Source organism: Podarcis cretensis (assembly GCF_951804945.1).
Source record: "Podarcis cretensis genome assembly, chromosome: 3".
Taxonomy (NCBI): Eukaryota; Metazoa; Chordata; class Lepidosauria; order Squamata; family Lacertidae; genus Podarcis; species Podarcis cretensis.
This window is the reverse complement of record NC_137172.1, coordinates 18,629,986-18,648,208: the sequence shown is the minus strand read 5'-3', so window position 1 is coordinate 18,648,208 and position 18,223 is coordinate 18,629,986. Positions and strand designations below refer to the sequence as shown.

The window sequence follows — 18,223 nt, the reverse complement described above, 5'->3', positions numbered from 1 at the left end:
TGAATTCTGAATTTATTGTTATTCACATTTTATACTGTATTTTATGCTGTTTTTTGTTGCATCAATTAAGTGTTTTAAATTTGTTGTTAGCCATCCTGAGCCCGGTTTTCTGAACCGGGAAGGGCGGGGTATAAATAAAAAAATATTTATTTATATTGTGTTTGGGATCAAGAGGTTTAGGCTAATAACCAAAGCTTTGTCTGCTGTCTGATATCTATTTGACACATGCAAATGATCACCATTGGTGCGTGTTTCAGAAGCTGACAAGGCAACATTTCTTTCTGATCTCGCAATATGAAAGACATCGTTGTGGATGCCAGTTTCTGAACTGTGCTAGAGAATCTCCTTAAATGCTAATGAGCAAGCAAGCAATGTCTTGACAAAATAGCTTCCAAAATAGGCCACATCAGTGAGAGAAAGATCCTGTTGCAATAGGTACATTCATATTAGCTCCTGCTAAAAAAACACATTATGCAACAGTTGTCTATCAGAGGCCACAGGATTATGTTTGTTAAAACCAACAGCATGTTAATAAGCATCTTTTTAAAAACAGCTTGAGAACTGTAAATGCTGCCTATAATAAGATCGCACTGGTGATCTCGTTGTCTTTGGTTTTTAACTCCCTGCTTTGCATTCTTGTTTTAAAAATGCAAAACACTCCCTCCACTATATAAACTAAAACAATTTAGTATGCAGGATTGTCTCATGTGTCCTTTCTTCTTTCCTTTCCTTTAATCCAGGACTGGGAATATCTGCTAAATTCTGACTATCATAAAAATGTTGAGTCTCACCCTTTGGCCAAAGCTCTACGGCTGGATCCACTGGAAGTGAAATCTCCCAGGGACAGCCTCTCGCCCAACCACAGCTTGGATTCCACCACTCTTCTCTTCCCCCACATCCCAGCTATTTTCTGCGTGCTCCACTTGATCTATGAGGAGCTCAAGCTGAATTGCTTGATGGGCGAAGGGATTCGTTCCCTCGTTGTCCTTCTGGTTCAGCTGGCAAGGTATGTCCTTTTGGGTGTGAACTCTGGTCAGTGGTGTTTCCTGGCAGCAGGTCGGAGGATTTGGAGTTGGGCTTTAAAGCACATCTGATCTTTATTTATTTTTTACAAATTTAAGTAAATGGAGTGAACAGGTGAGTGTTTAGTATAGAGAAAAGTAAGAGGTGACACCATCAGAGTTTATAACTCTATGCACTTGTTTATTATTTCCCCCTTTTAGGGATTTGAAACTGGAAGCTTATCTTGATTATTACTACAGAGACTATCCACTGCTTGTAAAGACTTCCAGCCAAGCCTGCATAATTGATCCAGGTGCGTTTCTAGAGAATAGCTTGGTTTGCTTTGGAGAAGAACACTCTACTGTGTGTTTAGAAGCCATGCTGCCAGACTCTGATTGTGGAGCTGTTACTAAAGTGCAGTCCTAGATCTGTTTAGCTTTCTCCACATGCAGTATACAGTGGTGCCCCGCAAGACGAACGCCTCGCAAGACGGAAAACCCGCTAGACAAAAGGGTTTTCCGTTTTGGAGGCGCTTCGCAAAACGAATTTCCCTATGGGCTTGCTTCGCAAGACGAAAATGTCTTGCGAGTTCCTGCGGGGTTTTTTCCCTCCCCCCCCCTTTTCCTAAGCCCTAAGCCGCTTATCAGCTGATCTGCTGATAAGAAGCTTATCAGCTGATCCGCTAAAAGCCGCTAAACCGCTAATAGCGCTAATCCGCTAAGCTGTCAATGGGCTTGCTTTGCAAGATGAAAAAACCGCTATACGAAGAGCCTCATGGAACGGATTAATTTCGTCTTGCGAGGCACCACTGTACAATCCAGTAATAGCATTTATTTTAATGAATCCCAGAACTGGAAAACAGATTGCCAATGGTTCATGGTCCTTATAGTCTCTTACCTAGTCCTCCGCAGCAGCCTTCTTCAACCAGGTGCCCTTCAGGATGCTTTGGACTACAACTCCCATCAGCCTTGGCCAGCATGACTGATGGGAATTGTAGTCCGAACCATCTAGAGAGCACCGGGTTGACCTAGGCTGCTATATGGCAATCACAATTAACTGTGGCACTAAATTCTATGCATTATATTTATATCAAACAACTTGCCCTTATTAGAGTTTTGTCATATATATATATATATATATATATATATATATATATATATATATGCGCTGTTGTTTGTGGCTGAGAAGAAGTCTTCTTAACAAATACACATTTTTGGAAACCAGAGGCAGTGTCAATGGATGCTGTTTGTGAAGCACTTAATTCTGCCCCCAGAAAATAAAATATATATTTACCGTAGACACCAAAGTTCCCTCAATGTTGTTATGTGCATCCAAATTCTCCAGGCAGTGAGAAGTATCCAAGGTGCTCAGGACTTACTTGGGTTTGGTTTTCTTTGGCCCAAGGTCGCTGGTGTTTTAGTTTGCAAATATGCAGGCTGGAACATAGCTCAGGGATGGGGAACCTGTGACCCTTCAGATGTATTATTGTACCCCAGCTCCTATCAACCCCATGCAGCCTAGCCAGTGGCCAGAGATGGTTGGCACCATAATCTATGTACGGGGAACATGGTGAGTTCTGGATGCTTTCGACTACAACTCCCTCGATTATTAGCCTTGCTGTCTGGGGCTGATGGGAGTTGAAATAGAACATCTGGAAAGCACTGGTCCCCCATTTCAGCTACATCTTGAGGGCAGGGGACCCCAAGTTCCCCAGCTCTGGCGAAGGAGGTTGTTAGCTCTATATGAATGATTTAAAGCTGGTCTGATAACATTAATCCTATACGGGTGGCGCTGTGATCTAAACCACTGAGCCTCTTGGGCTCGCCAATCAGAAGGTTGGCAGTTTGAATCCCTGTGACTGAGTGAGCTCCCATTGCTCTGTCCCAGCTCATGCCAACCTAGCAGTTCGAAAGCACGCCAGTGCAAGTAGATAAATAGGTACCATTGTGGCGGGAAGGTAAACGGTGTTTCCGTGCGCTCTGGTTTCCGTCATGATGTCCCGTTGCGCTAGAAGCAGTTTAGTCATGCTGGTCACGTGACCCAGAAAGCTGTCTGTGGACAAATGCTGGCTCCCTCGGCCTGAAAGTGAGATGAGCGCTGCAACCCCATAGTCGCCTTTGACTGGACTTAACCGTCCAGGGGTCCTTTACCTTCTTCTTTTTTAGAACCACCTCCGTATTATTAAAATGGCACACCTGACCTGATACTTTGTATGATTCAGCCCAAACAGGTTTCATGCATCACCCTTCCTTTTTTTCGGCTGAACCTCCGAGCATCTTCCAGTGGCTGAGTTCCTGCTTGAAGGGAGACAGTGTGCCGCCCTACCCCTACTTGCCTGGAATCTGCGAAAGGAGCAAGCTAGTGGTGCTGGTATGTGCAGACAACGCTTGCAGAATTGGCACTGCAAATAGGTGTCGGCATGCTTCGGCGCATGCTGTTGTTGCTTATTAAATTTGTATACCACCCTATACCCGTAGGTCTAAGGGCGGTTCACAACACAAGGTTACAATATAAAGGCAAAAAATGCATAACAAAAATAATTAAAACAATTAACGATATAAGTGTGTACAAAATAATAAAAAAACCATACTTCCTAACAAAAACCCCATACCAACTCCCCCCCAAGCCTACAAATGCAAGAATCAAAATTAACATATAGCATTTAAAAACAATTTAAAGCAACAGCTTAAAAAAACAACAACCTAACAGTAGTGGCCTTTAGCTAGTACAGGGGTCAGCAAACATTTTCAGCAGGGTGCTGGTCCACTGTCCCTCAGACATTGTGGGGGGCCAGATTATATTTTGATATTTTTTTTTAAACAAATTCCTATGCCCCACAAATAACCCAGAGATGCATTTTAAACAAAAGGACACATTCTACTCATGTAAAAACATGCTGATTCCCAGACCGTCCGCGGGCTGGATTTAGAAAGCCATTGGGCCAGATCTGGCCCCCAGGCCTTAGTTTGCCTATGCATGAGCTAGTACTTATATTAGAATACAGGTCTCCCTGCAGATAATTACATTAACTATACCCAATTCTGTATAGTTTGTATACTGAAGCCAACCATGAGCTGCACTCCTAGCATTTCACATTCTTAGCAAAATCGTTGACTTTTTCAGCACAAAATCTTTACAGCAACTTGTAACTTCACTCTTTATCTTCAACTTACGTTGCTCATCCCCTTACTCTAAATCAAGGGTGAGGAATCCCTTTTATCACAAGGGTCACATTCTTTGACGGGCGGCTGGGCAGGCAGGATGCAAGACAATAGTGAGGGGAGCCAGAGGCAAAAATTGCCCAGCGCAGTGGATATGACTCTTAGGTTTGTACAAGTTAAATCTACTGGATCTTTTGTAAAAGCGAATTTCTTTCTCCTGAGCAGAGTGTTGTGCTGTACATCCTTGGCGATGAAAAAGCGGTTTTAAATGAGGCCTCCAACTATTTGTCCAGGATAACTACAGGTAATACATTTTTTTAGGCTCTCCAATGCCCGTAGGGATGTTCATTTTGTTTTGCTTGCTTTAGTTACATCATTTGTATCCCCGCACCTTCAACGTATGTTTCTTAGGTTCCCAGGTGGCTTACAGAGCTGTAAGAAACAAAAAGTGCAATTTACTACTACTACTACTACTAATTTTAAAAAAAAGAGAGAGATTGTACAAATTAAGAGCAACAAACCAAAGCAGTGACAGCTCCCTCAAGCAGAGAGTCAAACCAAACCATTCATAAGCTGCTTACTTTAGCAGTTCTTAAAAGCCCACACAAACTGGCGTGGTTTTGCCTGGTGCTGAAATGACAGCAACAAGTTCTCCACGTGGGCCTCCCGGGAGAGGGCATTCCAAAGGAGAGGAGCCACCACAGAAAAGTCTCCCTACCCTGTTTTTTTGCTGCTTGTTTTAATCTTCTCAAGCAAAGGTAAGAGCAGTGCCTTTTCATTCTCTCTCCTTTCTTTTCCTTAGGGCAGCGAAAGCAGCAAACTGAGCTGGAGGAACCTCGGTATGTTAATTAGTGAATGGTGTAACATTCCACTTGGGAGCTATCGTATTTTTCCGTGTATAACAAACCTCCTATTTTAGGGACTCAAAAGTCAGAAAATGGGGGGAAATTGCCCAGAGTTGTTGAGCTTTTCTTGGGGTGGGGTGCCTAAAAACGCTCACCGAAATGCCCATCACTCACCCCAATTTTTAAGAACTATTTAAACGTAAAAAACCCCTCATCTTATAAACAGAAAAGTACAATATTCTGGTGCTCGCCCTTGCTTGCTATCTCCTCCCTGAGCAATACGAAAACTACTCTCTCGGTTTATGGCAGGCATAGGCAAACTCCGGCCCTCCAGGTGTTTGGGACTACAGTTCCCATCATCCCTGCCCCACTGGTCCTGTTAGCTAGGGATGATGGGAATTGTAGTCCCAAACATCTGGAGGGGCGGAGTTTGCCTATGCCTGGTTTATGGGTTCTGCTCAATTCCTGCCCTTGGGGAAGTCTTATTTTCCCCCAAAGGACCTCTAAACTATTGATCTCTTTCCTTGGCTCTTTATGGTCTATTTCCTGAATTGCCTTAATTTTTCAGGGAATTTTTCCCTAAGAGCCAGATGGGCTACACCAGCACGAGAATGACCCTGTTGTGTTGCAGTAGGTGCATTCTCATCTGCCCAGGCCCCACGCCTGCTGCTTCCTTCGTTTCAGGCAGTAGAGGGGCCAAGGCTCAAAATCTGTCTGGAAACTGTGGCCACTCACTGTGGAACAAATTAGGGATTCGGAGGAGCAGGTGAGGACAACAGTCACGTCTCCTTCCTCCTATGTGAGGAATATTTTTCAACAGGAGGGCCACGTTCCTCCATGAGGAACTTTCTGGAGTAAAATGGTATTCTGGTAGTGAGTGGGGCCAGAGGCAAAAGTGGGTATGGCAATGGACAGAGGAGCCAAGTTCTGCCCAACAGTGGCGGGGTGGGCGAAGGCCTTCACACGTGTCAGGAGGAGGCTATGAGGCCTGCCAAGAACCACTGCTGCTGCAGTTAGGCCTGGCAAGGCCCAGCCCCTCAAGTATGGGGAGGCTCAGTCCCATGCCAGCATACTTTTTTGGGGGTGCTTAGGTGTCCCCTGTCAGGATCCCTTCCTACTCTCAAGTAGGACCCTGATAGAGACACATGCCCGATTGCAATGTTCTCTCCCTCCTGGTCAATCGTTCGGGAGCTTCTAAAGCTTTCTTCAGCCCGAACATCACAGCAACCGATGCCAACAGACACCGGCACACTTAGGGATCCGCAGAGTGTATGCAGTTTGCGTAACAGACCTCAGCAACTCAGCATTTTGGCTAATCTACTTTATTTACATATAAACACAGACAGAGCACTGCAACATGGCTCCCCCTTTCTCTAGCATCAGACAGCAAAAGGGGGGGGGGGACAAAGGACAATAGTCCCACTTCACGGAAGACAGTTACACAAACATCCTGTCTCCGTCACTTCCCACTCTGTGGAGTCTAAAACATATACCGTCATGTGATAGACAAAAATCCCATGACTGCAATCATGATGCAGGAATTCTAACACCTATGGCAATGGATAGAGTTGGCACCTATGGCAATGGATGTGACACTCACACCCCTCTCTGTCCAGGCAAGCCAGATGCATTGTCACAGTTCAAGGATATATTCCAGCCAGGCAGAAGTAGTTGGGGAAGACATGGAGCGGGGCTGGTGAGGTTGGGGTGGCCTAGGGAGAATCATCAGGGGCAGGTGGAGAGGCATGGAAGCCCCTTTTTGGCTCCTGGGCTTCAGGTCTTTCTGCAAGAGCAACGGCAGCGCATTACATTCCTCTTGCTTTTCCCCTTGCGCAGATGCAGTTTTCAGCACAGCACATCTGCTTCCAGTCTTGCGGAAAAACTGGTTGTCTGGATGACGAATGTAGGTAAGGAGATCTTCCAACTTTATGCCAGGAATTTATTTATTTTATTTATTTAAAGTATTTATAAATCCGCCCATCACCTGAAGGTCCGTGGGTGGAAAAATACATACACTCCAAACCAAAAATTAAGCACTAGAAATACAACTTTTGTTTGGTTTTGTGGGCGTTCTGCGTGCATATAAATAAAGGCTAGCAACTTCATTTTGAAATGCGTGAAAGCAGAATCTAGAGACATGTCTTTTTTTTGTGCACATATACCGCTGTTGTCTCTGGCTAAAGATGTTTCATAGGTTTTTATCATTTCAAAAACCTGAAAAGTGTTTACGGCCAGACGTAACAGTGAGGCAAAAGAAATATGAATGTGCACCATGGGAAGCAGTGTTTCACTTAGAATACAGTGGTACCTCGCAAGACGAATGCCTCGTAAGACGAAAAACTCGCAAGACGAAAGAGTTTTTCGTTTTTTGAGTTGCTTCGCAAGACAAATTTCCCTATGGGCTTGCTTCGCAAGACGAAAACGTCTTGCAAGTTTGTTTCCTTTGTCTTGCAAGTTTGTTTCCTTTTTCTTAAAACCGTGCATTCAGGGGGTACAGTTGCGACTTGACTTCGAGGAGCAACTCATAGCACGCGGTGTGGTAGCCTTTTTTTGAGGTTTTTGAAGATTTTGGTGATTTTTGAAGCTTTTCCAAAGTCCGTGCTTCGCAAGACGAAAAAATCGCAAGACAAAAAAACTCGCAGAACGAATTAATTTCGTCTTGCGAGGTACCACTGTACTCTCTTAAAAACCATTGCTTGTCTTCATCCTGAAGGATTTTAATGCCATGGGTGTAGGGGGCAGGGATCACCGGCTTGCTAAGGCCATTTTGGGGAAGCCACTCCCACCCTATGGGTTGATAATAGAGGGGCTTCATAGGAACATTCAGGAATCTAAAGTGTGTCCAATCATTCCTTTGCTGGAGCAAGGCAAGTTGTACTATTGGCAAAACCTATTTGGTGTTTCGCAACTTTCCGACTAGTTGCAGGACCTTAGCCAGACCTAGCAGAGTAAACGCAGAATTCACGAAAGCAATTGGCAGCTTGGCTGCAGACAGGATGGACGAAGCAGGAACCAGGAACTTGTAGTTAGGTGTTTATTACATACAGTGGACTATTTACAGGAACAGAAAAGAACTCGGATCTTTGACTAACTCTCTCATACACGACTCACAACTCTCAACCTCCAACTCCTACATTGACACTCGTACTAGTTAGTAGGCCATTAATCATTATTCCCGTGAGAGAGGTGAGCAATCATGGAGCTGTCTCCATGCCTCTGTATCTCCAGGCAGACTTACTCCTCCACATTGCCTTGGCTGTCTGCCAATTCTAATTGACTCTGTGTGAGTAGCTGCACGTATTCAGATTCCCAACATGTACTCCCTCCTGCCCATCAACTTCTCAAGGAGGTATAACTGGCTCGCAGTCCATGGAAACTGCTTCTCCCTCTCAGCACTGCTCTTGATCCTTCCCAAACCCTACTGTTTGAAAGCTGTTTCAGAGACTTAAGGAACAGTATGTGACCGCTTGCAAAGCACTTTCTAACAGCCCCCCATGTTGCATTTTGAAGTCCTTACAATTGGGTCTTTGAAGCACAGTATCACCTGATTCTCTGATGTCAGGTGACTGAAACCTGTCAGATTTGATTCACCGGGGCCAAGGGAGATTAAGATCTGGCTTGCTAGCCAGAAAAGGTTTCCCCACCCCTGTCCTATAGGGTATGTTTGCATCTCTACTTTTGTGCCTACAGACAGTAATGTGTATATTTGGACTTAAGATGGGTTCATAGAAATTAGCATGCAAAATTACCCCAAGCTTTGTTTTCTTTATAATATTAGGATTCACCTTAAGAGATCTGGAGTCTTTGCCATTTGGAGTTGCTCTTCCTATCAGAGATGCAATATATCACTGCCGGCAGCAGCCTGCCTCTGACTGGCCGGAAGCAGTCTGTCTTCTGATTGGCCGTCAGGATCTTTCCAAACAGGCGTGCGAGGGAAACTTGCCAAAGTGTAAAGCTGTAAGTACCATAATATAAGTATCTTCCAGAGAAAAGTTGGGAAGATTCCTTCAAATAGTTCCTGAGATTTAATGCCTGTGCTTGGCTTTCCATTTGTTTAAATTAAAGGGAAAAGAGCATTTCTAGTTTTACCAATGATGCCTTTTTATGGAAAAAGGGGGAAATTCGAATGTTTGGGTTTGCATCTTCCATGCATTTGTCTAATCCCCTTTTAAAGCCTTCCAAGTTGGTCGTCTTCACTATGTCTTGTGGTAGAAAATTACATAGGTTAACTATGCTTTGTGTGATGAAGTGTTTCCTCTTATCTATCTTTAATCTCCTACCATTCATCTTCATTGGCTGACCCCGGGTTTTAGTATTTTGAGAAGGAGAGGAATGCTTTCCTCTGTGATCTTTCTCCACACTGTGCATAACCTTATGTACCTTTGTTACGTTTCTCGCCTCCAGTACTCATTTTTTCCCTTAAATATATAGCCTCAAACATTCCAACCTTTCCCCACTGAAAATACAATTTCGCTCTCTTTCTCTCCAAAAGTCTGACACCCAGGTGCTCTCCTCCGAAATGCCCCCAACAGCCGAGTCAGAAGAGGAGGACGACGGAATGAATGATATGAACCAGGAAGTGATGTCACTAATATGGAGCGAAGACCTGAGAGTGCAAGAGGTGCGCAGACTTCTGCAGAGTGCTCACCCTGTCCGTGTCAATGTAGTTCAGATGCCAGAAGTCAGTGACCACGAATATATAGAAGAAAAAGAAAACCGGTAAATTGTTGGCTTTCCTAGAAGCTTGTTTGTCGGAGTGTCATATTGTGTCACTGCAGAGATCCCCACGTTTGCCAGAGTCAGGCTTCCTAGCAGGGATTCCAGGCACTGGAAGTTCCTAAGGATGCTGGGATCCGCAATGGGAGGGGGCAGTCGGGAAAGTAGAAAGTTTCCTTACGAAAATGCTGTGTTCATTTGCAGGTTTGAGATTGAGGGCACTTTTAGACTGTCGCTGTTTTTGAGGGGGATTCGTAGAATCATAGAATTGTAGAGTTGGAAAGTACCCAAAGGACTGTCTAGTTCGTCCCCCTGCAACGCAGGTCTCACAGGGCAAATTCAGGTTGCAAAATTTGTTGTTTGGGAGCTCTGGTGCAACAGACCCACAGATTGCCAAAGACTGGACTTTCTGCAGTAAGGAAAGTGACAGGGAAATACACTGTAGAGCATTTGCCCTGATGCAACATAATCTAACCTACCCACAAACAAATTGTAAAAAAAAAAAAGGGACGCGGGTGGTGCTGTGGGTTAAATCACAGAGCCTAGGACTTTGCCAATCAGAAGGTCAGCGGTTCAAATCCCCGTGACGGGGTGAGCTCCCGTTGCTCGGTCCCTGCTCCTGCCAACCTAGCAGTTCAAAAGCACCTCAAAGTGCAAGTAGATAAATAGGTACCGCTCCGGCGGGAAGGTAAACGGCGTTTCCGTGCGCTGCTCTGGTTTGCCAGAAGCGGCTTAGTCATGCTGGCCACACGACCTGGAAGCCGTACGCCGGCTCCCTCGGCCAATAAAGCAAGATGAGCGCCGCAACCCCAGAGTCGTCCGCGACTGGTCCTAATGGTCAGGGGTCCCTTTACCTTTACCTTATGCATTCAATAGCAAATGTCATCTCCCTGCAAACAAATTGGGGTGAATCTTCAGTAAACATTGTTGCCTGGAAGCACCTTTGATGTCTCTGTTTTAGCGCAATGGTAGCTCTGCCACTTGACATGCCAAATCCTCTGCAGACCTGTCAGTCTGGAAGAGCTCTTGGCACAGGCAATAGCTGTGGAAGCCTCTCCAGGCATAATCAATAGATAAAGAACACAGCTGGTTTGTTTGGAGGGGCTCTCTCTTGCCTTCTGCCCGAGTTCAGGTGCTTCCAGAAGAGAGGATGGGAACAGGAACAGGGTCCATCTTGAGCCCAAGACCACAGACAAAGAATCCTAGCCTGAAAGGAAAAAGCAGGGTAGACTATATTTAATATCTCACTGGATGACTTAAACTGGATGACTTGCATACGAGTGACTGGGCCATTGCAGACCAACCACCACAGACAAGTCCTTGCATCACTTCAAACTCTTGTCTTTTTCAGTAGACTACATTCACACAGTCTGCTGCCTATCATAAAATATTCACAAATAAACCATGGAGAAATCCAAATTCATACGTTCATCTGTCACTCTGTCCACAGATTCACAGGTTTCCTATGTGCTTTGCATATTTCTCATTGGTGGAATGTTGGATGCAGTGGTTTTTTTCTAAGAAAAAAAATGTTTCGGGGTACTCTCATTTTCCTACTCATATTGAAATACTGCTCCTCAATGAGGCCAAACTTAGATTCACAAAATCTGCGTACCCCTGCATCCCCCCAGAGAAAAGCACTAGATGTACAGTGGTACCTCGGGTTACAGACGCTTCAGGTTACAGACTCTGCTAACCCAGAAATAGTTCCTCAGGTTAAGAACTTTGCTTCAGGATGAGAATAGAAATCACGCAGCAGCGGCGCGGCAGCAGCAGGAGGCCCCATTAGCTAAAGTGGTGCTTCAGGTTGAGAACAGTTTCATGTTAAGAACAAACCTCCAGAACGAATTAAGTTCTTAACCCAAGGTACCACTGTATTCGGAACACTGAGAAATGCTTTCTTTATTTGTATTTTATATTCTTACAGCTTTTTATTGCCCGTTTTAAAGTTGATTGTAATATAATTTAGTTAACCTGTTGGTAGAAGTGTGTGTGTGTGTGTGTGTGTGTGTGTGTGTGTGTGTTTAGAAAGGAATAATATTGTTGGTTGCATTCTTTTCTGTGTTTGATTTTCACCATAGGCTGCTGCAGTTGTGTCAGCGGACGATGGCTTTGCCTTTGGGAAGAGGAATGTTCACTCTGTTCTCGTATCATCCAGTTCCAACAGAACCATTGCCTATTCCCAAGTTAAACCTGACAGGTGTGTTCCTGCAATATTTAGCATAATAACCTGATTTACCTGCGAGCTCACACACAAAGACAGCACTGCCTGCTCTACAATGCCACCATTGTAGCATTAAATCCATGACACTCCTCTCGATTAGGCAGTGGGGGAATCTGAAGGAGGGAAGGAAATTTAGGGATGATTTGAGTCACAACAGGAACAAAAATTAGTAGCTCTTATAGCAAGTTTGTTCCTCGAAGGAGGGTTCATCGGGCTACTAGCTGTGATGGCTATGCTCTGGCTCCATGGCCAGAAGCAGCAATTGAACCAGGCCACTGTCATAATAATAAAGAAGAAGAAGAATTTTATTATTTATACCCCACCCATCTGGCTGGGTTTCCCCAGCTACTCTGAGAGGCTTACAGCATATATAAAACACAAGTCATTTTGATGTTTGTGGATAACTATACAGTGGTACAGTGGTACCTCGGGTTACATACACTTCAGGTTACAGACTCCGCTAACCCAGAAATAGTACCTCGGGTTAAGAACTTTGCTTCAGGATGAGAACAGAAATCGGGCTCTGGCAGCACGGCAGCAGCAGGAGGCCCCATTAGCTAAAGTGGTGCTTCAGGTTAAGAACAGTTTCAGGTTAAGAACGGACCTCCGGAACGAATTAAGTACTTAACCTGAGGTACCACTGTACTTTGGGTTACATATGCTTCAGGTTACATACGCTTCAGGTTACAGACTCCGCTAACCCAGAAATAGTACCTCGGGTTAAGAACTTTGCTTCAGGATGAGAACAGAAATCGGGCTCTGGCAGCACGGCAGCAGCAGGAGGCCCCATTAGCTAAAGTGGTGCTTCAGGTTAAGAACAGTTTCAGGTTAAGAACGGACCTCCGGAACGAATTAAGTACTTAACCTGAGGTACCACTGTAGTTTACTGTCACGCCAAAGCAGAATGCTTAGCCCTCCCGAGCAGAAAGGGGTTTTCTTCTACGGTTCTGATTCACATGCAGTTGGTCGTTCTGCACTCTGTAGGCCGAGCTCCTCCTAGGAATACTACAGTGGACCTCAACAGTGGGAACATAGATGTGCCTCCTAACATGGCTTGCTGGGCCAACTTCCACAATGGCGTTGCTGCTGGACTGAAGATTGCGCCTGCTTCTCAAATAGATTCTGCATGGATCGTCTACAACAAACCCAAAAATGCCGAACTAGCCAATGAATATGCGGGCTTCCTCATGGCCCTGGGATTGAACGGCCACCTCACAAAGCTCGCCACACTCAACATCCATGACTACCTGACAAAGGTGAGACGCTTGACCCAAATGCAAAAGGAGGACAACGTCACAATTTTTGTATTTCTGACTATAGTCAGGTGGTCATACCAAACTATGGTTTCTGCTAATCGTAGTTTAGTACCCAGAAATACAGGCAACCACAGTTCAAGCCTGCTTGTCTGCCTTTGTTTTCTGGTTGCCCGGCAGTTCTGCCTCCAGAGGCAGACCAGCAACTCTAACTGTCATTACTGAATTTTAGCAAACCATGGTTTTATCAACGATGACTTTGCACTGGTGAAAAGCATTTCTCCTTGTGCAAGGCAAGGCACTAGATCTTTGCCAATTCCTCCCAACCACTGCAGTTCCCCACATTCCTAAAAAAAATTAGTCATGGGGGCCAAGGAAGGGCCCCCTCCAAACAATATATGTTTGTTGTTTGTGTGTGGTGTATGTTAAAATAAATGAATCCTTTTTTTAAAGAATGTAATTTTTATTAAATTTTCTGTTTTACAATTTAGAATATTCATTTATACAACCTTAAAATATCAGTGACGTCCCTTCTTCTCTTTCCATAGTTCATTTTACATAGCATAAATCCCTGCATATTTTATATAAACTAAACCATTCAGTATTCCATTATTACTTCCGTCAAAACTTATTTACACTATTGAATTCATCTTAATGCTGCCAACGTTTTCAAGTGTACACAATTTCCCCCCATATATTCAGAAAAATTTCCCAATCTTCTTTAAACGAACGTTCTTCTTGTTCTCTTATTCTACATGTTAGGTCCGCAAGCTGTGCATATTCCATCAGTTTAAGTTGCCATTCTTCTTTGGGACCGCGCTCGTTTTCCATTTTTGGGCTAGCAAAACATGGGCCACCGTAGTGGCATACATAAATAGCCTTTTTTGACACCTGGGAGTTTCCATCTGAATTATCCCCAGCAAAAATAACTCTGATTGTTGTTGTTTTTTTGGAAAGGTGCTTTTAAACATTTTTTTCCAATTCATTTCCCAATACTCTTTGACCCTTTTACAGGTCCATCACATATGAAAGAACATACCCTTGACCTCATTGCCTCTCCAGCACTTACCGTATTTTTCGCTCTATAAGACGCACTTTCCCCCTCCTAAAAAGTAAGGGGAAATGTGTGTGCATCTTATGGAGCGAATGCAGGCTGTGCAGCTATCGCTGAAGCAATCCCTCTTGCTCTTCTGGCTTCAGGGATAGCCACGCAAAGCCTCTTGAGCGCAGTGGGAGCGCTCCTCCCTCTTTGTTCAAGAAGCTTTGCATTGCTTTCTTGTTTCTTGTTATCCTCCTCTAAAAACTAGGTGCGTCTTGTGGTCGGGTGCATCTTATAGAGCGAAAAAATATGGTATCTGATTAAGATGTAAAATAAAATAATCCTGAAACATGGCCTCAGGCTTTTCGGTTTGGGGTGCAGCTCATGAATGTGTGTTTGTGCATTTCCATTCAAAAAAGGCACCTGATGGATGTGTTTGTTTCTCCTGGCAGGGCCACGAAATGACGAGCATCGGGCTGCTGCTTGGGGTCTCCGCCGCCAAGCTGGGCACCATGGACATGTCCATCACTCGCCTGCTCAGCATCCACATCCCTGCTCTTCTGCCGCCCACTTCCACCGAACTGGATGTGCCTCACAATGTACAAGTGGCAGCCGTGATAGGCATTGGCTTGGTGTACCAAGGCACGGCTCACAGGCACACGGCCGAGGTTCTGCTGTCGGAAATAGGTAAAGCTCCAGGGGAGGAAATCTCTTGGGGTGGCATCCGGGTCACAAATGTTTTGCGCAGGTAGCCAACGCAGGTGCCCTCCAGATTTTACTGGACTTCCATCCACATCCCTGACTCCTGGCCATGCTGGCTAAAGCTAAGTTGTAGTCCACAACATCTGGAGCGAGCGCTGTGTGGGCTTCCCTTCGCGAATGATTTCGTGGAGACGACCTTGCAGTTGTGCGAATGGATAGATTTAATTTTTGCTGCCGCAGGCTAAAATCTTTAAGGAAGCTGTCCGAATTGGCCCCTGATTTATCCCTGATAATATGATATTGGAGGGACGCGGGTGGCGCTGTGGGTTAAACCACAGAGCCTAGGGCTTGCCGATCAGAAGGTTCGCAGTTCGAATCCCCACGACGGGGTGAGCTCCCGTTGCTCAGTCCCTGCTCCTGCCAACCTAGCAGTTCGAAAGCACCTCAAAGTGCAAGTAGATAAATAGGTACCACTCCTGCGGGTAAGTAAACGGCGTTTCTGTGCTCTGCTCTAGTTCGCCAGAAGCGGCTTAGTCATGCTGGCCACATGACCCGGAAGCTGTACGCCGGCTCCCTTGGCCAATAAAGCGAGATGAACGCCGCAACCCCAGAGTCGGTCACGGCTGGACCTAATGGTCAGGGGTCCCTTTACCTTTACCTTTACCTTTTAAGTTTTTCAGTACTAAAATTCAGGTTAATATTTAATTGAGTAACAATCAACTATTTTCTTTGTTTCTTTCTTTCTCTTTCTTTCTTGTTTTGACTTATTCTTGTTGTTGTTTTAAATTTAAGGGCGCCCCCCAGGCCCTGAAATGGAGTATTGCACCGACAGAGAGTCTTATTCGCTAGCTGCTGGCTTAGCTTTGGGCATGGTTTGCCTCGGGGTAAGTGTAGCTCTCTCTTTGGGGAACGTGTGAGTGAGATAGAGAGAGAGAGAGATGCTGGACTGTTTGCTAGATTTTCATCCGAATGCAGCACCTGTTTGTTCGCTGAGTGTGCTTCAGGCACCTTCGGCCGCAAACACGTTTGTAGAACAGGATAGGGCTTGGCCCAGTATACATGAAGGAGCATCTCCACCCCCATCGTTCTGCCTGGACACTGAGTTCCAGCGCCGAGGGCCTTCTGGCGGCTCCCTCACTGCGAGAAACAAAGCTACAGGGAACCAGGCAGAGGGCCTTCTCGGCAGTGGCACCTGCCCTTTGGAACACCCTCCCATCAGATGTCAAAGAGAACAACAACTACCTGACATTCAGAAAACATCTGAAGGCAGCCCTGTTCAGGGAAGTTTTTAATGTATGACATTTTAATGTATTTTTAATCTTTTTTGGAAGCCGCCCAGAGTGGCTGGGGAAACCCAGCCAGATGGGCGGGGTACAAATCAATTATTATTGTTGTTATTATTATTTAACCCTTTGCTCTCCATCCCTCCTGCAGCACGGCAGCAACTTGATAGGCATGTCGGACCTCAACGTGCCTGAGCAGCTTTACCAGTATATGGTTGGTGGCCACCGGCGGTTTCAAGCTGGAATGCACCGTGAAAAGCACAAGTCTCCAAGCTACCAGATTAAGGTGCACACTTCAGTTTTCCTAAACCATGCCTTATTCCAAGTCGGACTGTTGGTCCATCTAGCTCCCTGTTTTCTTCACTGGCTGGCAGCATCTTCCCAAGGTTTCAGGTAGGGGGTCTTTCTCAACCCTGCCTGAAGATGCCAGGGGCTGATGCTCTGAAACTGAGCTCTGCCCCTTGAGTACTGCAAGGATCAGCTGTTGTGCACTGCAGCTTCTCCCCTTCATCCTTTTGTAAGGAATAGGTTGGTTTGTTTCTTCGCACCTTTGTTCAAGGGACCTCAGAGCTGTTTGTTTCTGTTTGCCACTGAGCAGCTGCTTAGAGTCACAAGGCTCTGTTTACATTCCAGACACATTCCAGGCTATTGGAAGTCTCACGGGAGACAGGAGATGGGATGTGACGTTAGTGGTTTCCTGTTCCTTTGTTGTTCAGTTGCTCTCTGCTTTCATAGAGAGAGGATGTATTTTTCTTTGCTGTCTGCGTAGCGAGAAATAAAACTCTTTAGCCATGTAGCCATAAATCTCATCACTTCCGCATTCTGCTGGAAACTCTGCTGAATGGGGGAACGTGTCTTGGAGCCTTATCAGAGACTCAGGCTGTTAATTAACGTCGGAAGATGAGCTTTATCAGCTTCGCTGAGTGGAGATTCCGACAAGAGCACCATCAGTGGAGCTCCAAGACAGTCTCCCATCTCAGTTACTGGTTAGGCTCAGCCCTACTTTTCTTGGGGGGCAGGAGTCCATCAGACCACCTTCAGAGGTTTCCCGACATCGTTCTCTAGCATTCAGGCTGATTTATCTCCCTGCTTTTATTCTTTACAGGAAGGAGACACCATAAATGTGGACGTGACGTGCCCAGGCGCGACTCTGGCGCTAGCGATGATCTACCTAAAGACTAACAACAGGTACTGGGTTTGGAATCATGCTTTAAGTGTAAGAGACGTAAGCTTTTAGAATCACAGGACTTCATGCTTAAGGGTACTTGCAACTCATCACAATGCAGGCAGTCCCCAGAATGTGATGGAGGAACACCCCATAAATGCAAGGAAGCTTTGCAGTTCGGTCTGAGCATTTGGAATTGTGCCTCTGCAACTTACTGAAATGTTTGAAGATTGTAGCAGGAGGGCGGCTGAGCTGAAAGATTAGAGGAAGTTAGAAAAGCAGCAAGCAAATTCAGCCACTCAAGATGTGCTCTACTGATGCATGTCTTCATGCTTCCCTAAGCAAGCCATTGTAATTCAGAACTCTTTCATTTTACTTTTTCACTTACATTTTGCTAGGTCCATTGCTGACTGGCTTCGAGCTCCGGATACCATGTATTTGTTGGACTTCGTAAAACCAGAATTTCTATTATTAAGGGTATGTTTTGGGGTCTTTTTTTTTTTTTTTTGCTCTTCTGCAATGCCCTTTGCTCAAAACGGAATATCCTTATTTATTGAGGTTTTTTTTAAAAAAGATTTATATACCACTGAATCAACAAAAGCTTCTAAGTAGTTTACCTTTTATTGGGTTTACTTTATGCAAATCTGTTAAAATAAATTGCATGAATTAGTTTTGCATGTTTCAGTCTGGACACATGCTGGTTGCTGTTCCTGCTTAGGCCATTCATCTTTTTAAGAAAACACACACACACACACACGACAGTGCTCTCCATCCTGTCCCAGTTTTAGAGTCACTTTGCATAAGAGAAAGTTTGTACATGCAAGGCCAAATGT

At 45.1% G+C, this 18,223-nt stretch overlaps 1 protein-coding gene across 6 annotated transcripts in view; it reads left to right on the top strand.

Annotated features, from left to right (window-relative positions):
- The window catches only part of ANAPC1 (anaphase promoting complex subunit 1), a 58,857-nt gene that overhangs the window by 21,807 nt on the left and 18,827 nt on the right, over window positions 1-18,223 (top strand). For all 6 annotated transcript variants that reach the window (XM_079968395.1, XM_079968394.1, XM_079968396.1 and 3 more), the window contains exons 19-33: window positions 741-1,006; window positions 1,224-1,315; window positions 3,224-3,372; window positions 4,389-4,467; window positions 4,966-5,002; window positions 6,845-6,915; window positions 8,787-8,965; window positions 9,501-9,727; window positions 11,806-11,924; window positions 12,933-13,204; window positions 14,693-14,927; window positions 15,735-15,826; window positions 16,377-16,511; window positions 17,331-17,413; window positions 17,789-17,867. In XM_079968395.1, the coding sequence (XP_079824521.1) occupies window positions 741-1,006; window positions 1,224-1,315; window positions 3,224-3,372; window positions 4,389-4,467; window positions 4,966-5,002; window positions 6,845-6,915; window positions 8,787-8,965; window positions 9,501-9,727; window positions 11,806-11,924; window positions 12,933-13,204; window positions 14,693-14,927; window positions 15,735-15,826; window positions 16,377-16,511; window positions 17,331-17,413; window positions 17,789-17,867 (2,115 nt within the window). The remainder of the gene's footprint in view (window positions 1-740; window positions 1,007-1,223; window positions 1,316-3,223; window positions 3,373-4,388; window positions 4,468-4,965; window positions 5,003-6,844; window positions 6,916-8,786; window positions 8,966-9,500; window positions 9,728-11,805; window positions 11,925-12,932; window positions 13,205-14,692; window positions 14,928-15,734; window positions 15,827-16,376; window positions 16,512-17,330; window positions 17,414-17,788; window positions 17,868-18,223) is intronic.